This window comes from Rhynchophorus ferrugineus, unplaced genomic scaffold, assembly GCF_030347505.1.
Source record: "Rhynchophorus ferrugineus isolate W39M unplaced genomic scaffold, kcgeb_rfMv2 rfM2, whole genome shotgun sequence".
In the NCBI taxonomy this organism is placed as follows: domain Eukaryota; kingdom Metazoa; phylum Arthropoda; class Insecta; order Coleoptera; family Curculionidae; genus Rhynchophorus; species Rhynchophorus ferrugineus.
In genome coordinates this window covers 45,190,828-45,211,282 of record NW_027472581.1, presented here as the reverse complement: position 1 = coordinate 45,211,282, position 20,455 = coordinate 45,190,828, and the positions used below count along the sequence as shown (strand labels likewise).

The window sequence follows — 20,455 nt, the reverse complement described above, 5'->3', positions numbered from 1 at the left end:
GTATCTGTTTGTCAAGAATATGTTGTCTCTACGCACTGCTTTCCAATGTAGTAGTGGATTCAATTACGCCAAAATTATTTAAGGACACATTGCGTTCAATAAAATTGGTTTAAATTACATCTTACATTACATATGCTTAATACAATCTTAATTTGTATAAGAAATTTATTATTTGTTTCAAATTACTAGAAATATTTTTAATTTTCTAGAAAATTATCAGTATACAAGCAAGGCAAGTACAAGATAAATAAATCAATATATTTTACCCAAATTAAAATTAAAGAAGACTGTTTAAGCTAAAGTTAAGGTTAAACACTTATGCAGTATACAAATTCATGTGATCTTGAAATTGTGATCTTCCTGATTTCCTGTATGTCCATATCTTCGATTATAGGTCAAGTTAGGGAGCATATTCCGACTAGCGTAAATAAGCCAAGTATAGTTCCTTTGTTTTGAGTCTGATCTACTCTGCTTTTTGTCTAAGGTGATGTTTAATTTAACCAATTCCAATTTAACCTACCATCGAGATGGATGCCGAAATATTTCGCTGATTCTAGTTGAGGAATCGGGCATTCGCCAAGTGATATAATAAAGTTTTTGGACAGATTTGGAGTTATAAAAGTGTATTTTCTTTCCAGTCTCTAGTCAATTTGTGGATTTTGATGGCTGCCACTGTATTTTTTCCACACTCCTAAAGAGAGATTTTATTTTACCGCAATGACTGTGTCGTGCAAATGTTACTATTTCTTTTGTTATTGAGGTATCAGCAATATAGAGCAGTCACAGGAATCGTCCTAAGACACCTCCCTGTGGAACTCCGGCCGAAATAGATTTAAATATTACAAGTGCCTCTTCATGTGAAACTCTACATTGACAGTTGACAAGAGTTCCGCGATAACAATTTGCCCATCTTGCAGGTTATTCCTAAACCGGTCTTGTGAGACATCCGGGTATATTTTAAGGAACTATTTTTTTTCACAAGTACCTTTTCAATTACGGCTATTATTTATGTACTTGAGTGATGAATTCGCCCAAACTGAAAATCTATTATTTTTATATAAATGGTTTAGCACGTTTTGGATTCGTTAGGATTCGACTTGTTTTCCGATTTGCCAGGCTTTTAAGGTACAATTATTTGTACCACCTAAAACATCCTGCAATGCGCTCTAGTCTCAGAAAGGCATTAAATGTGTATGCCAACATGATTATTCCCTTTTGTGATAGGTTTATGACCGACCTATAGTTTGTTGATGATAGCGCTGATACAAATGAGTCTTCTTACCCATTTGACTTAAAAATTAATTAAGACATTGACAACTGACTGCTTTGTAAATCTCAAGAACATAAGTTAAACTAAATGCCATAGTATCACAGGAAAATAAAGTAATAAGTAGAATCAACCTGTAAGCTGTTTCGCTTGTTTAAGATAGCGCGCGTAGAAGAGAGAAAATATTACAATCAATACTAAAATCCGGCTATTTGAAGCGCTTATTTCGTCAATTAAGGCAAAATCTACATGTTTCCTTCAATACCATATCATAAATTAAGTCATTCGGTTAAGATGTGACAATCAGTGTGCAGCTGAGGAATAAATTTCTTTACAGATTTGTGTCGTGACCTAATCATCAACCGTGCCAAGATTCCTTCCGCACCAACAGCAGCCTATTGGTCAGGAAATAAACACTTTCTACAAGTTTTTGACCGAGTATGGCATTTTGGATTGATCTACAAGACGAGAAAATTGCTACCACGAAATTACTGTCGATTGCTGGAATCAAATATTTTCTAAATAAAATTTAGAGTCTCACATGAAGGGGCATTCTCAACACTTATACCTATATCGGCTGGGCTAGTGTCTTGTGATCTTTCCAGTATCCACTCTGTACGGCTGATATACCATCAACAAAAGTAACAATTAAGTTACATTAAGCAGAATCAGCTCAGAATACATCTCTATAGTAGGTTAAATTGAAAACATCATGTTAGACAAAAAGCAGAGTAGATTAGACTCAAAATTAGATAAATGTACTGATTAGTCGGATGATACTCTCAATTTGATCACTTAGTCAAAAAGCCAATTTGGTCGTAAATTGGGTTGCACTAAAACATCAAACTAACTAGTAATCCAACGCACCCAAAACAAAGTTCTACGATTAATTACCAATGCTTATCGCTACGTAATCAACGAAGAGCTGCACGATAATCACATAATCAAATGGATATACGAAGTGATGCAACATTTCGCTTTAAAACATGATATAAGGTTGCTAAATTACAGCAACGTGGAAGCTACTGGGCAACAGGCAGGAAATCAGAAGATTCAAACGAACCAAACCACACGAATCTGTTTAGTGTATAAGTGTATTCTTAACCTTAGCTTATATTTAGCTAAGCGTATGTATTAATGCAAGTACAACATAACAGTAGTAATAAATTAATTTGTAAATTAAGATAATATTGTAAATTAATTAAAATAATATATGTCATAATCTAAAATTTTTCGACATTATTAGAAACTTTATTTAATCGGCGCTATTTTTAAAGAGTTTAATAAAAAGCAACAAATAGAAATACGATTCAAATTCTCAATGTAATAAACACTGTACATTTGATTTATTTAGTTTTAAAAAAATTATTGTACCATAAGATGGAAAAGACAAACTATAATTTCTTATATGTCTTATAACATTCATATTTTAACATTTTATCGGAGGGAAATAAATTTCGAATTTGTTTTAACCGCCCCAAATAATCATTTCCAAAAATGATTATCTTTATCAATTAGCTATTTATGTTAAAATATAACCAATTCACGTTTTACGCAATAATATCAATAAATTAACTCACTTTAATATGTACGTATAAAATCAAAATATCAATAAGTAGGCCTATCAATATTATAGGGTTAAAAATTATTTTATTGAAATAAATAGTAAATAAAGCCTATATACAATTCGTTGGAGTAACCCAAATAATAGAGGAATACAACTAAAGAGGAGAGCTCCTAATTTATTGTGTTATGGTGTATCTACTACGTCATAAGGACGTAAATCGAAATTTACCCTAAATAGGGAGGGGTTGTATTTTATCATCAATCGCAACTTTCAAATAAAATGTTGCTCGATTACTTCAAATTCAGTATCCTACGAGTCTTTCACTTATATGTCTACATAATCGAAAGCAGAATCAACTAACAAGTGTTTTTCTCAACACAACTCCCATATTGACAAACTTATGAATGAAGGCACAAACAGGTGGGTGCTTGGTAGCACGAATGTTGTGGCTTCGCCGGCCGCAACCACCATATTACGTCCATATCGCTAAGAGATAGAAAAGTGACTTACCTGCTATTTGGTCTCTAAGCTCAGTTCATCATTAACAAAATCACCATTAACTTGCCGGAGCTGGTTTGCACGATCTCAACTGAGTGGTCCGTAGCTGCTGGCTGCCCAGTTCGGGATTGTTATGGGACGCGATACGAGCGCCGGCGTCGTGACGCTTGCGAGGGCGTCCACGTAGGCGCCAACGATCGATAGGGAGAAGGTCGTTGGGGTAGGTGTAATGTACAAGGTGAACACGACCAATACTCAATAAACATCATACTGATGAATAAACCCATCATTCGATTTATTGCTTTCCTTTTGTGTTATTTTTGTTTACAAGTCGAATTGAGAGGATTCATTTATTTAACCATCAAGTGATGAGGAATAAAATAAATTTCATTATCCATAAATAGAATACATATAAATGAAAACCATCTATCAGTTATTCATAGTATATAAAATAACTTTAATATAATATCAATAATAATGTTAATATTACAAACAACAATTTTCATTAGTAACTTAGTAAAGTAAGTAGTATAAATTTTTTAAAAAATATTAAAAAAAAATTTATTCATTTTAAAGTTAATATTTACAAAAAGAAATATAATAATAAAGTTGTATTAATTTCTACATAATTTAAGATAATCATACACAACTATTACAGAATTCAAAGCATAGGGCCTTCACCCTATAACTCATACAAATCAACCTCAATCCCGGGAGTTTATCTTGCTAGCTAATTTTAACAGATGCATCGCGACTTTAACATGGCTTCCATTATATTGTCATTTTGCATCTATTAAGACAACAAATTATAGCTAGACTTGGAAATTATCAATCAAATATGTATGAATACACGCTTTTATAATATAAACTTTCTATTTTACTACTTTTAATATCATAAATCATTCTATAAAGTATATAACACATACTTAATCAGTGAGACAAAAACCGTATAATATTTACTGAAAAGATTGTTTTTGTTTTAACAATTAGTAATATTTTGATCATCATATCATAAAAAAATATTAAGTGCTCGTAAATTAAAATTATTGTTACACGTATATTAGTTAAGAAATGTGTAGGGTTTAAAACTAATAATTTTTATTTTCCTTTAAAACTATTTGGTCCTGCGAAAATAAATGGTGACTTGCTAAAACGATATTCACTTTTTACATCACACCAAATACCAGACCAATTTCTTCAAATATCCAGTGCCGGGTCAGTAGCGTAATATAACAAGATTTCGAAAATAAAACGTGAGTTCGTTTTCCACCTCATCTTCCCATAGATTCACGTAAAACAAAATATGCTAAAGTTTACCAACAAACTAGATGTATTGAATTCTAAATTGCATCAAATTATTAATAAAGTTGTTTCTAGGGATGAAAGCTTAATATGTTTAAAAACAGTGAGCAATTCAAAGTCAAGTACTGATTATACTACAATCACAAAACACATCAAAATGTTCCAGTGAAAACCAAGATTCATATCATTATTAACTCTTGCTTTACTGAACAATTTTAAATTATAAGCTTATTAATAATAATAGTTATATTTCTTATATAATAATAGACAATGATAAGAATATAATGCATATATTTATGTGTAGTCAAAGGATAAATATATATAAAAAAAACAATAATTTACAAATTAAAATAAGTACTTATTATTTTTATTTAACACTCAATATAGTACCAGCTATTCTAGATATCAGCGGATCAAATACATCATCTTTCCCGATATCACTCCACAATTGAAGCAATCTGTTTCTTATAATACTTTTTTGATTGATATTAGGTGTCTTCTCCATTTTCATCGTTAATATTATAAAAGCTTTATTAACAAAGGGATTATATTCATCACATATGTAATGAAATGCTCGAATAGACTTTCCACTAATTTTTTCTATATTATGAACAATTAATAATCCATTTTTTTCTAAACTATCTTTATAATCTGAGAGTATTCTTCCATAATCATTAGTATATCTGGGTAAATTTAATGAAGCACCTTGTATTACTACTGACTCTCTATTACAGTCTCTGATAGAACATAAAATAGATGGGGCAATTTTATTTATAATTTTATCAACAACCATTTCTCTCTCCTGATCATATACTAAAATAAGGGTTTTTGTTTTATCGTAGTGAATTATGTCTTTTAAACTAACTTCAATGTTAAGACAAAAATCCTGATCCTGTGTTTGAAAAAGTTCTTTTTGACTATTACATATATTTACCACTTCTTTCGGTTTGTTTTCTACCTCAACTGAATGGTGATCAACTACAGTAGAATGTCTTAGAAACGCTAGGAATACAAAGATGACGGTGACACATGTGTATGTCACACAAGTCTTTTTTATATACTTTTTTATATACTCCAAATTGAAGTGTTTATCTTGATTATCATATTTTTCATTATCGTTTATCTTCTTATTATCTTCTTCAACATCTCTTTCATTGTGATTCTCTATTTCAGTTCTTAAATCATCAAAAGACTTTGATCTGTTGAGAATTATTTCCCTTCGAACACTTTTAGGGCTGGTATTTAATTCGTAAGGCCTACAAATTATAAATATGCACTATATTTGATTTTAGTAAATTATGTTGCAAGAATAACCTTGATTCAGAATAATTATGCTGATCTGTATCTGGTGCAATTGGACTTTGAGTAGAATTATAGCCTCCATCTACATCTCTAATACCTTTCCGCCTTCCTATACGTGGGACAACATTAGGTGTGCTGGTAGCTTCTGGATTTAAAGACTAAAAATATACATAAAATACTCCATACATATTTTCATACACAAATAATTTAAAAACCAATACCATATTAGACAATAAACAATTTTTCATTAAAAAAAATCCAATGCCCAAATGCGATAAAAAAATGTCAAATTTAACAGCGTATCAAAAAAATATATCTGTTCTAATCGATGGATGTAAAAATAAGTATAAAATAATGTAGCCAGACATATAAATGAAATTACAATGTAATGGTAAGTTATCACTAGTATTAGTTATGCAGTAATGAAACATAACAATGATTCAATATATATGTGAATAAACATTTTAAATTTTAATACAAAAATTATAGAAAATATAGAACTTAAACACAAAACATAAACATTATCACAAAATTCCCTACTACTTATTCTGTGGACTTCATTTGTGATCTTAAAAGAGGACATGCCAAACTATCGATATAAATATAATTTTGGCCTATCTATCGATATTTTTCTTCATATAATTTTTTTTCGAAAAAATCAAATATATTTCCGAGAAGTATCAAGATTTATCATAAACATTTAAAAATACTTACAGTTTCCCAAAATAAACCATTGAATTTTTAATTTCTCCTAATTTCCTATCTTTAATATTTTATAAAAATATCGATACATTGATGCTGACATCCCTATGTGAAACAACTTTTATATTTTGCCACTAGTGACAAGAAGTAAAAGAATATCTTCTGATTTATTTACAGTTTTCTTTAAATTATTAATAGCCTACTTTCTGCATTCACCCAAGATATATATAGAATACTTTATCTTCTGACATGCGAATGTCTAATAGAAAACTGTAATACAACAGGCGATAAGCATAGACTAAATAGAGATATCATTTTATAGACAACTTTAGAGAAATGTTTGGCGATGCCTTATATCTATATATAAATTATAGATTACGCTTAAATTGTCTTTTCGATACATTTTATTGGTTGATTTCCATAGATAACCAAGAGTGCTTTTAACATTTTTTTACGTTTTTGTTGCTAAATTATATATAAAATATATACAGTTATTTATAATGAAAATGTAAGCTAACCAATCAAATTTCTAGAATACCGATCATAACCCTCTAGATAAATATTACATCGGGTTATAGTCGTTGCGAAATTTTATTCCATAGATCCTTCAGCGGCGATACCTCAATAAGTGCACATGTGCATGTACACTCTCAAATGTAATGCCTCCTCTTGAAAAAAAAACTATTTAAATTCTGTCCTGTCTTAAATTGTGTCGTGACAATTTTTTTTACCTAACGTTCACACCCAAATTATTGAACCACGGGTAATCATTCAACCACGTATTTCACTATAACTCTAGAAATATTGCAAATTCTTCATTATCACATTAATACAGCAGGAACAATATGCTCACTAATACTATTTTAAATTAGCTGCTGGAGAGGCTATTGTGAGGTTTCTGGTTTTTATAAATAGGAATAATAATGATTTTCCTTCATCTAGAAGGAAAAGAATGCTTAACCCACATGTTGTTATAAATCTTGAGCAAGTGTTGAATGGCAGGGCCAGGAATATTTTTTAAAAGAGGAAGGAATATACCATCCGGACCGGAAGCAGTTGAGCGGCATTTGGACGGCGACCTCTTTAATTCAAGTAAATTAAATGGTTTGTTGATAGGTAAGTCTTCGATCTAGTTAAAAAATATATTGGGCAGTGGAGCTCTGATAAAATCCACATTAAGATGACAGTCATGTGTTGCATTAAAGAAATGTAGGGCCAGTAAAGTGGAAATGTCGTCATTATTCATCACCCATCTATTATCTGAGGAAATTGCCGAAATGTGTGAACTGGGAATATCTTTCAGTCATTTGATACCCTTCCACACAGTGTCTTTAATCGTTCTTCTAGCAATGGCTCTTGCGTGCTTATAGGTTATTAAATTTATCTGCATAGGATCTACTCGGAAACTTTTTAAAGCCCATTTACGCTTCGTAATCGCTTCTTTGTATTCTCTGGTCCACCATGGAACAGGAGGTCAATGGTGATTTGAAGAACTGATAGGGATTGATTCGTCTGCTGCAGATATAATAGCTATGATAAAACGATCTAGATTTCCATTAGCTTCGGCTTCAATAAATGTAGGAACTATGAATGAGAATTCGTATTGGTGCCAGTCAGCTTCGGAATAAAAAAATTTAGGTGTAGCTTGAGTACTTGCTGAATGATGAAGAATAACAATATCTTGAATGTGATTGGATTATTATCGGAAAATGATCATTTCCATATAAATCATCAGCAAGTACTCTATGAAGTAATCAATAGAGGTCAAATCAATAGAGAATTAGGAAAGAGCTATATGTGTAGCGGAGCCCGAATTTAAGATGCTTATCTGTGAATTATGTAAAATTTATGCACTATTGTGCCTTTAGAATTGGGATGAACAGACCCCCAAGTCGGGCGATGAGCATTGAAATCACCACCAATGAGGCACGGAGCAGGCACCTGAGTTATTAGGCCATCAAGTTCATCAGGATCAAGAGAATAGGAGGGTGGTATATAAATACTACAAATTATCATTGGAAAGTGGAAATAAGTTTTGATTGCTATGGTTTCCAAGTTTGTGTTCAAGTCAAAAACCTTTGAATCGATCGTTTCATATACAGCAATGGCTACACCACCCACTGCGCGATAAATATCAATTCTGTCCTTTCCATATATTTTGTTATGATTTAGTTTAAACTGGTCAATTGGTTTAAGATTTGTTTCCTGTAATAACAGAAAAGCTTGATTTTATTCGCCAATTGTTAATTTTAATACTTCAGATCTTGGTTTGAAACCGTTAAGATTGCACTGAATAATTATTTGATTTGGACACATTATTTGTGTGGTATAGTCTCACAAATTTCAGTGTTTTCAAGATAAAGGATTGGGAAGGATGAGATGAAGATGGTTGTGGGGTATTATAGAAGTTAGAATTTGTAGGACGGAAGCGGTGGATATTTGGGAAGAGGAGTTACTGGATTTGGAAACAGGGCGTAGACGGGATGAATTGGATAGGGGAGTGGTATTAAAAGTTTGTGGGGAAGGATTGTTAGTTTTGCCTCCAATAAGGGAGGAAATATTCTTATGTCATTGTCATTGTCAAAATCGCACTGAGTGGCGCATGATACTGTACTATTTTTTTGTGACGCTAACAAATAAATTATATTCATTAAATGCTGGATTTTCTTTAAGACCTTGATTTGATTTATTTTCAGCTCAAGTTGATAGCTTGGGCATCCTCTTATCTTGGAGAATGATTACCATTACAATTTAAGCATACCGGTGAGACAGAGCAAGGTACCTTCATGTATATTGTGTTAACATGAAGGACAGATAGCGTTATGACTACAAGAGGCAGAGATATGTCCGAACTTTTGACAAGAGAAGCATCTCAATGGGTTAGAAATAAAAGGCCTAACCCTCAGAGAAAGATAGCCAGCATTAACCTTCGATGCAAGAGAGGTTTTACAAAATGTTAATATTATGCTCGATGTATCGATAATTTCGCCATCCTTTTTGTAGTGATTCTTTTAATTGTTGTTACTCCTATAGGCTTCATATTTTTAAGAATTTCTTCTAGATTGCTTAGAAAGTGTTATTGTGGTCATATTGTTCCCACGAGTATGGAAGAAATACAGGTCTGCCACAGCAGTGGTCTGTGCTACAGTAACCCTAAATACTACAGAAGGGCGGGAGGTATTCTGTAGGCTCTGTTATTGACAAGTGATAACCCTCACTTGCCATTCAGCCATCGTCATGGGTCGCATTACAACTTGGCTTGGCGTCACTACCCGAACTCAGATAAGTAATCTGACCCCGTGAGGGGCATATGTAGCTTGTTTGATTTTAATTGTAGTTTCTGTTTTTTAATACGTACGCATATTTAACGTATTTTTTACTGAATCTCCTCAAGGACTTCATAATATTTACCAGTGTACTTCCGTATTCTTAAAATTATTATGTATAATAATTTAAAGATTGCTATTAATTAAAAATGGGTTTAATTAATAAAAGAATTTTTTTTATTTATATTTTTCAAAAGTCTCCATTTCCCAACGAGGATTGTTATCTGGAGTTGATCTACAGTTTGTGGGCTCCGAACCACGGTCCTCGGCATTAAGCCTACCGATTGGCGAGTGACCAACTTAGAAATCATCCTTGAAGACATCCGGTCTTACCCAGCCTGGTTACTGGCGTGACTGGAATCATTTTCCTTGCCGATTTTGCACTCTTGCCTAATGACAATCCCAAATATATAAAATTTAGGGAAATTATCCCAGCAGGAATCGAACCCGCGACTATCGCAACAGTAAGACAACCGTACTGTCACCTTTGCCACTGCGCCAACCAAACCGAATTAAAAATAGATTCAACAACGAAATAATTTTTGCCTTTTTTGCCATAAAAGTTAAAAAATATTGATTCCACCATGTATCTTGTGCTATCTAACAATGTGTCCTACAGAATATGATAAATTTATCATCAAAATATACATAAACAAATTAAATTAATTAATATAAACTAATACTTTACTATTAATATTAATAAATAAGTTTACAAATTAATATCAAGCATATTTGCAGTCCAATTAAAAAATTATATTATTGACACTACTGATATTATTTGACATTTTCAGAATTCTTTTATGGTGATATTTCAATTACACGGAAAGAGGTTATTTTTAATAAGTCAACATATTTATGATTTTATGTAAAGTTTGTATCATATAACAGTAATGGGGACCTATAGTGATTATATAAAAAACACTTTTCCGTCGATTGATGATGATTTAAAGCAATATGTGGAAGGTTAGTTTACAATATTTCAATTTCCTTTAAAAATTCAATTCTAGCATTAACCAATTCGATTTTAAAGGGGTTCTAGAAAATGGGGCAGACGATTTTGAAGATAGTGATGAAGTTTACGATGCTATCGGAGCAGTTTTACACGAAATTGCGGCAGATAAAACAGAAGAAGATATAAAGTATATACAAATTAATTTGGGCTTTTATGATTTTATTTATTAATCGTATTTTAGAAATATCTGTACTCAATTACTAAATATGCTTAGACCTGAGAAAAATTCCAAAAGTAATGGTACCCTAAAAATTCTTGATGGGCCTATACATCTTGCATCTATGGCGGACAATCTAGGAAATAATGTGGAAGAAATAAAAAGTATTTGGGTTACGCAAAGAGATGATACATTAGTAAATGATGATTTTTTACTGTTTTACAATTTGCTAAAAATTATTATTCTAGAAAGTTGATGCTAAGAAATTAGAAAAAGCTGAAGCTAAATTACAAGAGAAGCAAGAGAAACGTTGTAAAGAGGTTAAATCGGTTGCAGCTCCAAAACTACAAACTGCTTCTGCTTCTCAAGTTATTAACAAAAAAGAGAGTAAATTAGAAGCAAAGGGGAATAACAGAGCACAAGATATAAGAATAGAGAATTTTGATATTGCATATGGAGATAGGTAATATTAAATGATCTTAAAGGTGATTATACATATTAAAATATGTGTTTAGGGTACTTTTACAAGGTGCTGACTTAACTCTTGCATTTGGTAGAAGATATGGTCTTGTGGGTAGAAATGGATTAGGAAAAAGTACTTTATTAAAAATGATATCTTCAGGGAATTTAAAAATTCCCTCTCACATATCAATACTTCATGTTGAACAAGAAGTGAGTATTTTTTCTATTGAATTTTAATATATGTAAAACGTAATATATATATAGGTTACAGGTGATGATACAATTGCTTTAGATAGTGTTCTAGAATGTGATACAGTGCGACAAAATCTCTTAGACAAAGAAAAGCAAATTAGTACTGCCATCAATGCAGGGTACATAAAATACTGTAATATAGTTAAATTGTTTATCTGTTGGATTGTTCATTTTCAGGTCAAGTGATCCTGATTTAAATACTCAACTTTCAGAAGTATATGCTCAACTTCAAAACATTGAAGCTGACAAAGCACCAGCTAGAGCATCAATAATTTTAAATGGTTTAGGCTTTACTTCGCAAATGCAGCAAAATGCAACTAAAACATTTTCAGGTGGTTGGAGAATGAGATTAGCATTAGCTAGAGCTTTATTTTCAAGGTATTCATTTTATAATTTCAGCTTTTATTAACTTAATTATACAAATCATTTTTAGACCAGATCTATTATTACTAGATGAGCCGACAAACATGTTGGATATTAAAGCAATAATCTGGTTAGAAAATTACTTACAAAATTGGCCTACAACATTATTAGTTGTATCCCATGATCGTAATTTCTTAGATGCTGTTCCAACAGATATTTTACATTTACATTCTCAAAGGATAGAAACATATAGAGGAAACTATGAACAATTTGAAAAAACAAAAACTGAAAAATTAAAAAATCAACAGAGAGAATATGAGGCACAGTTACAACAAAGACAACATGTACAAGAATTTATTGATAGGTAAAATAAATATTACTCAAATGAACATACTTTAACAATATGTTATTATACATTAATTGGCGCTTAAACATAATGCAAAAACCATGCATTCCATTTCATCATTTTTTTTTTTATTGAATTTGATTTTTTGAATTGATTTTTTGTTTTGTTTTTTTAATTTTGAGTAATGTGCAATGGATTTCACAATTTGTCAATCAAAACAATAGTATTAGTTTTAGCTTATTCGAAATTGACACAAATATCATAGAAACCAACAATAGCTTAGGATTAATTTATTTGTAATACACAACTCATAGTTTTTCAATGGATAAATTAATTTATAGTATAAAAATGGAAAAAGTAATGGTTGTCGATCATATCAATATCAATATAGCTCATAATCAAACCTTGTAACTACTTATAATTTACTTTATTTATAATAATTTACAGTCTAAAAGTATGTTATTGTATTTTAGGTTTAGATATAATGCGAACAGAGCAGCATTGGTCCAATCAAAAATTAAAATGTTGGAAAAAATGTAAGTAGCTATTCAAAAAATAACAAAAATAATTGCAAAAAATAATTTTATATCATTTAACTCATTCCCTAGGCCAGAATTAAAGCCAATAGTTAAAGAAGCTGAAGTAGTTCTTAGATTACCAGAAACTGAACCCTTATCTCCACCAATTTTACAGTTAAATGAAGTTACCTTTCGGTATAATAAAGATAAAATCATTTTTTCAAATGTTAATCTAGGAGCAACAATGGAATCCAGAATTTGTATAGTAAGGTACATGTTCTAAATCCAACAATCCATTATTAATCTGTTCATATTTAGGTAGGTGATAATGGAGCAGGGAAAACTACCCTCTTAAAGATTATCATGGGCATACTGAGCCCGACCATGGGCACAAGACATGTTCACAGAAATTTAAAATTTGGTTATTTCAGTCAACATCATGTAGACCAATTAGAAATGAATATGAATTCTGTAGAATTTTTACAGCAGCAGTATTCAGGTATAACTTTTTATTTAATTATTGGTTATATTACAGATAAACAAAGTTATAGTGAAAATGATGGGATTATTTCTCACCCACTTTATTACTTCAATAAATCAATCTTCACCAAATTGGAGATAATCGAGTAATAATGTTAGTGTTACTACTTTGGCCTTTTTAGAACCCATATTCGCTGGATTTAAAATCACATAATTCCTAAAACTATTGAACTTATTTCTACAATAATGACACATAACATAAATTTGCAATCACAGAAATATATTGACTAAATGGTTTATTAAATTCATTTTATCGTCACTATATATGGTATATAATTGTAATACAATCAATTAATACAAATATATTAAATATTTGTAAATTATTATTTTTCAAAGTAAAGGCACGTCTTTTGAGGCCTCATAAAAAATTCAGGATTTTTGGATTGGTAAAGCTACATCAGAAGTAACCCATTTAAGTATATTTAAAAGATCTGTATTTAAATTCTTAATTTTTTTACTATTTATTCGGAAATCTTAATTATCAATATTGAGTATATTATTTAAATTTAACGTAGGAAATTCAGATTTTTAAGCAGAATGAGAGTACATAGTTATCCTGATCAAAATTATTCTTATTATATATTTACTTATTTCAGACTTTCTAAGATACTCTCTTTAAGATATTCTTTGTGCTTTTTTAAAAATTCATATTGGTGTTTGAATTGGATTCTTTGGGAACAAGAGAGAATAGTTTTTTCATTAATAGATACTATTTATATTCAGTACTTACAAATGAATCAATTTATAGTTCTATCATTTCCTCTTATAATTATTAATCTTTAGGTAAACCAATTGAAGAATATAGACGGCAGTTGGGTAGTTTTGGAGTGTCCGGCGATTTAGCTTTACAAACGGTTTCAAGTTTGTCTGGTGGTCAGAAATCTAGAGTTGCTTTTGCGAACATGTGCATGGGAAGACCAAACTTTTTAGTCCTAGATGAACCGACCAATCACTTAGACATAGAAACAATTGAAGCCTTAGGGAAAGCTATCAATAAATATACGGTAAGTATTTCAGAAACATACACTTAATACATAACTTAAAAATGTCACTTTTTCAGGGTGGTATTATATTAGTATCTCACGATGAGCGTTTGATTCGAATGGTAACAACAGAACTATGGGTTTGTGGTAATGGATCAGTCAAGAGTATAGAGGGTGGTTTTGATGAGTATAGGAAAATTGTTGAACAAGAACTTGAAGCTGCTGCACAAGCTAAATAATATTCAAGTATCAGTAATTTGTGAGATATTAGCTTCTAGTTATTTTATTTAAACAAAATACCTTGCTTAATTTTATACTTACTGATTAGTGGGAACTAATCTAACAGGAATAACACATTGTCTATATTAATGTGAAATATTCCATCTACTTTTTTACCGATGCACTGTGATTTCTTTCATAGTGTTTAATATTATTGATATATAATATATACAATAAATTAATGTGCCTACGACCTGTTTGGTTAATTTTATGATTACAAGAATTTACTAACAAGTTCTTAAAACATCTTAAGGTTTATCAAATAGGTAGTATTTAATTCAATTTTATTAGTCTGTTATTGTTTATTTCTGTTACATTTGTACAAATTGTATCAATAGAAAAAATAAATTATTAAAAAACATAACATTTAACTCTAAATTGAATAACACAAATTAAATATCCTACTTTATTATAAACAGCAAATAAATTTATCACTTCAAAGAAAAAATACTTTCTAAGTTGTCACCACAAATAATAAAATAATTTCAAATACAAATTGACATTATCATGGTTTATTTTTAATTAGCCAGTTTTCCAACCCATTTCTTTAACCCTTCCAAATCTACAGATCCATTTTTACTAAAAGCATAGGATTCAGTAAAATCCACTTTGCAGTACAAATTTGCAAAACTAAAGTCTTTAGAGATGTCACCCAATTTGCTATTGGTATGTTCCTTGGCATCTAATTGTTCTAGCTGATTCAGTTGTGTATTACGTAAAGTATTCCTAAAAATGAATATCCATTAAAATGGTTGTATTAACATGGATATTACTAAAACATACAATTCCTTTTCCAGCATAGACTTAATAACATTAGAACCTTTTGCTAATGTTTGATCTTGTTTGTTACAAACAATTAAAATATCAGGTCTATTTTTAATAACAACTGGATCAGTCAAAATATTATATAACACAATGGCAGCATCTCTTATATTTTTTGGGAGAGTTACTGAATCGACAATGTATAGAATGCCTTTCGAATTATCCTTATATTTATCAAAGAACTGCTGTCGAATGCTGTGAAATCCAGGCAAATCAACAATACCGATACTTTTCTAAAATAACTTCCTATAATTATAAGATAATTCACAAATAAAGTATTATTAACTTACCCCTTCAGTTGTATAATTATCTATATTGTCCTGAATGGAAGTAAAAGTAGTTACATGTTTGTTATGTAGTAACTGTGAATAAACTAAAGTTTTACCGCTATCGTTTAAACCAGTCAGAAGTATATATTGTTTTCCACTTCTCAAAAATCTTCGAAATAATATAACTAAAAATATGGAATTAGAAATTTCAGTTTCAGTCTGCTCTTGTGCAATTGTAATCTTACCTATTGTAATAATTACCACAACTATAGCAACTAAAATTGGCAAGAATAAACCATCTGAATCCATTGTTAAAATAATAAAATATTCCAGATTAAAATATGTTAACTAAAATTGATTTTGAAAATACAAAGTGATGACGTTAACGTCATTTATCATCTTATTAAAATTATAGGCAGTTGCACTGATTCCTCTACTCTTCTTTTCATGTTTATTTCTATATATTAGTGATGTTGACCTCAAATAATAACTAAATGTCGACTTTGATATTTTTTTTCAATATCGATATTTTGGCGAACAAAAATTATCGATATCAATTTTTAACAATATATATACTTCTAATCTACTTTTCCAATATATGGATATTTTTGAAATAGTCAGAAAAAATGGTAATCACAAATGTTGATATATCGGCCAAAAAAAAACATGAATATTTTTTAAATATAAATACTTCTTCAGGTGATATGAATTTTCAAATTCATTTAGGATTCAAGCCGAGGTTTTCCAGGGAAATGTCGTCTCTCTACTACTTTTGAAGAAAATAGTCCATGCAATTATACCAAGTTTTTAAAAAACGGACATGGCATACATTAAGATGCTACAAACTTTTTGGCCTTTTTAATGTTCACTGATAGCGCTATATTCGTTGATTCAGGTGTGGAGAGATCTCCCTTGGAGAGCTTTCTTCACGATGTAGTTCTCATTTCAAAAACATATGGTTTGAGAATTAATGAATATAAGACAACATTAACAACGTTTGTTGTATCAACAACTGATATATCGCCTGCTAATGCAAATCTTAACGAGATCTAGTTGGTGTAAGTGCACGAGTTCGGGTATTTGAGTCGATGATACAGAAGAAAGTGGCATCTACAGTTGAAATAATAAACCGAATTGGTCAAGCTGCGTTTATTTATATATATGGGAAAGAACGCCCCTTTCGAACGCTTATCTCGTCAATCCTTTGGATGATTCCGAGATACTGTTACAGTTTGATATTTGTAAGCTTGAGATCTTTCACATGCAATGCTTAGAAAAATTCTACATGTTTCTTTCCGAGCTTATATTAAAAACAAAGTCACACGTTTAGAATGCGACTCTAAAAGTTGAGTAACACATTCAGGAACCCAGGTTAAAACATTTTAGACATGTTTGTCGTATGATAAGTAAATGAATTTTTATCAAACATCAGTGACGAAATCGACTTCCTGGCTGTAAAACAGAGCAAACGGCCTCGGAAAAGCCAAAAAGATCATAGAAAGCGATCCAAAAAATAGGAGACAGATACTTCCACAACATCTGATATGGACTCATGACGATGATAATACATAGTTTTCTAGATTGCCGCTTAGTTTACGCCGATAACTATCATCTATTGCCTTCTTGAAGAAGTTTCTGAATGAAGTTTAAACTTGATCGGTACTATTTTCAAAAAATTAATTTCAAATTTGTATACTTCAATAACTTTAGCTAAGTTGCTTCAATATTTTAAAGTTTCGTTTTTAGCAACAATGGTTTATCTGAAGAGACGAGAGAAGAGACTCTAGTTTCTGAATAAATGACATCTTAGCCAGCCTGAGTTGATTATTTCTTGTTTAATTTTATACTGTTGCCCAGAGACGTTTACTGTCATAACCACAAACATAAAGTACATCCATCACCTGTGGGATTCGAACCTGCTACAATAGTAACAATAGGTCTGTTCTCTCGATTCAAACATTGCAGTTACTAAATTGGCGCTCTGGATGTATTTTATAAACAAGTTTTAATGTGTGGCAGTTTGTTAAATATACAGTAGTACAGAAGACATTGCAGCTCCAATCTTATTCTACATATCTAATATCATACTTATGATTATGCCATAGATAACTGTGTATTGACTGATCAATTAAATGAGTATAACAACTAGACAAACAGAACGATTTGAACAGATTAGGAAAGGAAATTTTAAAATCCAATATTTTATTAATAAAAACCCATTATATTATCTCTATATTAAATGATCCATATAAATGTTCACATATAAAATCAACACAGCGACAACGCCCAGAAGATTGAAGCTCTTAACTTTGCCTCAAGTAGCCTGATTTAATTTGGGATATGCATACTGCATAAAAATCCCACACTCCTTTTGCTTGTGTATACAAGTACAACAGAACAATAGCAATAAATTAATTTGCAAATTAAGTAATTAAAAAAAGAAATATAAAGTTGATCCAAAAGTTTTATTTCAACAACAAAACTATTACATTTTTTAATGTTTGGGTGAAATGAAATAAAAAACATTTTAGGAAACATCCTAATTATATATTTATATTATAAACACATTCACACATACATGAAATTGTTTTATGTACCTAAATGCACATGCAATTTGATAAGTCGATTGAGTACAATAAATTGCGAAATATCAAATAGCTGTGGTCTCGGAGATATAAATTTTAAGTTTCTCACAACAGTTAAAAAATTAAGCGGACGTTAGAGTGCCATAACGAAACCTAAACAATACACTTTTGAAATTTTCGTGAGCCGAGCTAAGACCTACCACATTCAGTTTCGTTGCGATTTATACAAGTCTTTAAAACCAACTGTACATAAAATTTCATTTGATTTTTTTAACGATAACACAGTCATTTGGTCCTTGCAACAGCCGAAAAAAAGACGAAATAAGTGTGTCCTAACTGCCTCGAACGCAGTCGGTAATAGCACATTTGTATTTTTATTTACGTTTAAAAGCACATCATATACGTATACCTAAAGTTTTTTCCTAATAACATTAGTCATATTATCATAAAAAACATAAAATAGATTTGAAAATTCACTATGTAGTGATATATGATTTTATTGAAGTTTAATTCAATACATTGATATACGGTTTATGATAATATGATTAAATAAGACATATAATATTAAAGACAGCCGAATCGCCTATTCTACACACTTATAAGAGTAAAAATTTGAACATACTTATATAATTAAAATCGATTAAATTTGTTCCTTTGATATAACAACGGTAACAGTTTTATTTTTAGCTTTTTAAGCTTCCCTAACATTTACAAACCTGTTACTTGCTCGGAAAACATGAAATGTGTTGTGACTAACCTAAAATCTGACGCTAAGAATTTTGTATCGAAAACACATACGTACAACAAAATGCTTGTTACTTTTAAAATTATTACAGAAAATTTTAAAATAAGACTAAATATACTTAATAAAAAGCTCATATTTATTTTTTTAAATTTATTACTACTAAAAGAACTAACCACTATTTTTATGATACAATTATTGTATATGAAAAGTCGATATTTCGACGTATATATTATCAAAATTGTCCCAAAGAAAAAACATCACTAAAAGATTATAAAACATTTATAAAAGAGAGTATTAAAATTTTTAACTAGGTATATTTCTTTTTTCTTTTGCGCGTTGTGGACAATTTTTTGGTTTATATCAAATTAATTTTTTCTAAATGTCTAAAATTGAAGTATGGCAGTTTCCATGATAATTTTTGATTGGTCGAAAATCCTCACGCGATCACTGCCCAGGGAATGATCTCTGCAACTATCAGACATGACAATCGTGTTTGAAATAGAAAATGATTACTCTTCAACTGTTGCTACCTGAAAAATAAAATATTTCTTTTACAAAATTAGTTTATATATTTCTAAAATAGACCAAAGTGTAATGGTAAAAATACTTTGTGAAAGTAGGTTTCATGCTAAGGGAAATTCGTGCCAGCATCGTAAAATTTTATGGACACTATTTTCTTCGTACTCTACAATTAATAGACCGTTATTGTTCAACGACAAAGAAGAGAGCGCATGTACAAGGAAATATCTAGTTTTCCGATGAAGTAAATTTTTAACAAATCCCTATATGCTGATATTGATCCATTGACCTTATTTTCAATATAAAACTTTCTTTACTCATATAGTTCAATCATTAATGTTTTTGACATTTCAACAAGTTACAATAGAATTTTAAAGTACTTTCTGAGATGGTTTATTTCTTTTTTAAATTTCGAGCAGGTTAGGCACCATCCCAGAAGTCTTGTATGTTATGTTCTTGTGTGTGAACAATCATAATTACAAACAATCCAAAAACATGTATTTAACGCCAGGCTTGCGTGGGATAGAAATCCTTGACCTAATGGGCAACACAATAAAGGGTCACAGTCAACCAACGCCATCACTACTAGCTAGCAAGATAGATATATTTTTTTTTCAATAATTTCACAATAAACAATAG

The 20,455-nt window shown here is 30.5% G+C and overlaps 5 protein-coding genes across 14 annotated transcripts in view; 1 reads left to right on the top strand and 4 right to left on the bottom strand.

Moving 5' to 3' along the window:
- The window catches only part of IA-2 (tyrosine phosphatase IA-2), a 90,240-nt gene extending 86,773 nt beyond the window's left edge, over nucleotides 1-3,467 (bottom strand). Inside the window, exon 1 of the mRNA XM_076393943.1 lies at nucleotides 3,345-3,467. The gene's annotated coding sequence lies outside the window, so the exon portion shown is untranslated. The remainder of the gene's footprint in view (nucleotides 1-3,344) is intronic.
- Nucleotides 3,468-4,908: 1,441 nt separating this feature from the next.
- On the bottom strand, nucleotides 4,909-6,508 carry TORIP (Torsin interacting protein). 2 transcript variants are annotated; one of them, XM_076393941.1, is made up of 4 exons: nucleotides 6,158-6,501; nucleotides 5,949-6,094; nucleotides 5,500-5,890; nucleotides 4,909-5,447 (listed from the first exon to the last, which is right to left on the bottom strand). In XM_076393941.1, the coding sequence occupies exons 1-4, from the start codon at nucleotides 6,182-6,184 to the stop codon at nucleotides 5,406-5,408; spliced, it is 606 nt and encodes a 201-aa protein (XP_076250056.1). In that variant the 5' UTR covers nucleotides 6,185-6,501; the 3' UTR covers nucleotides 4,909-5,405. The 2 variants fall into 2 exon arrangements, with proteins under 2 accessions (XP_076250056.1, XP_076250055.1); XM_076393940.1 differs by having other exon boundaries at nucleotides 4,909-5,890; nucleotides 6,158-6,508.
- Nucleotides 6,509-10,757: 4,249 nt separating this feature from the next.
- Nucleotides 10,758-15,381, top strand: LOC143189933 (ATP-binding cassette sub-family F member 3). Its single transcript, XM_076393937.1, has 13 exons — nucleotides 10,758-10,927; nucleotides 10,995-11,103; nucleotides 11,158-11,329; nucleotides 11,382-11,596; nucleotides 11,649-11,805; nucleotides 11,860-11,966; nucleotides 12,025-12,225; nucleotides 12,281-12,574; nucleotides 13,030-13,092; nucleotides 13,165-13,339; nucleotides 13,393-13,573; nucleotides 14,398-14,618; nucleotides 14,675-15,381. The coding sequence occupies exons 1-13, from the start codon at nucleotides 10,855-10,857 to the stop codon at nucleotides 14,834-14,836; spliced, it is 2,130 nt and encodes a 709-aa protein (XP_076250052.1). The 5' UTR covers nucleotides 10,758-10,854; the 3' UTR covers nucleotides 14,837-15,381.
- SrpRbeta (Signal recognition particle receptor beta) lies at nucleotides 15,154-16,369 on the bottom strand. Its single transcript, XM_076393939.1, has 4 exons — nucleotides 16,213-16,369; nucleotides 15,989-16,152; nucleotides 15,660-15,931; nucleotides 15,154-15,602 (listed from the first exon to the last, which is right to left on the bottom strand). The coding sequence occupies exons 1-4, from the start codon at nucleotides 16,274-16,276 to the stop codon at nucleotides 15,395-15,397; spliced, it is 708 nt and encodes a 235-aa protein (XP_076250054.1). The 5' UTR covers nucleotides 16,277-16,369; the 3' UTR covers nucleotides 15,154-15,394.
- A 2,123-nt stretch (nucleotides 16,370-18,492) lies between these two features.
- Akap200 (A kinase anchor protein 200) overlaps nucleotides 18,493-20,455 on the bottom strand; it is a 272,973-nt gene continuing 271,010 nt past the window's right edge. For all 9 annotated transcript variants that reach the window (XM_076393930.1, XM_076393932.1, XM_076393927.1 and 6 more), the window contains one exon: nucleotides 18,493-19,827. In XM_076393930.1, the coding sequence (XP_076250045.1) occupies nucleotides 19,807-19,827 (21 nt within the window). In that variant the 3' untranslated portion in view covers nucleotides 18,493-19,806. The remainder of the gene's footprint in view (nucleotides 19,828-20,455) is intronic.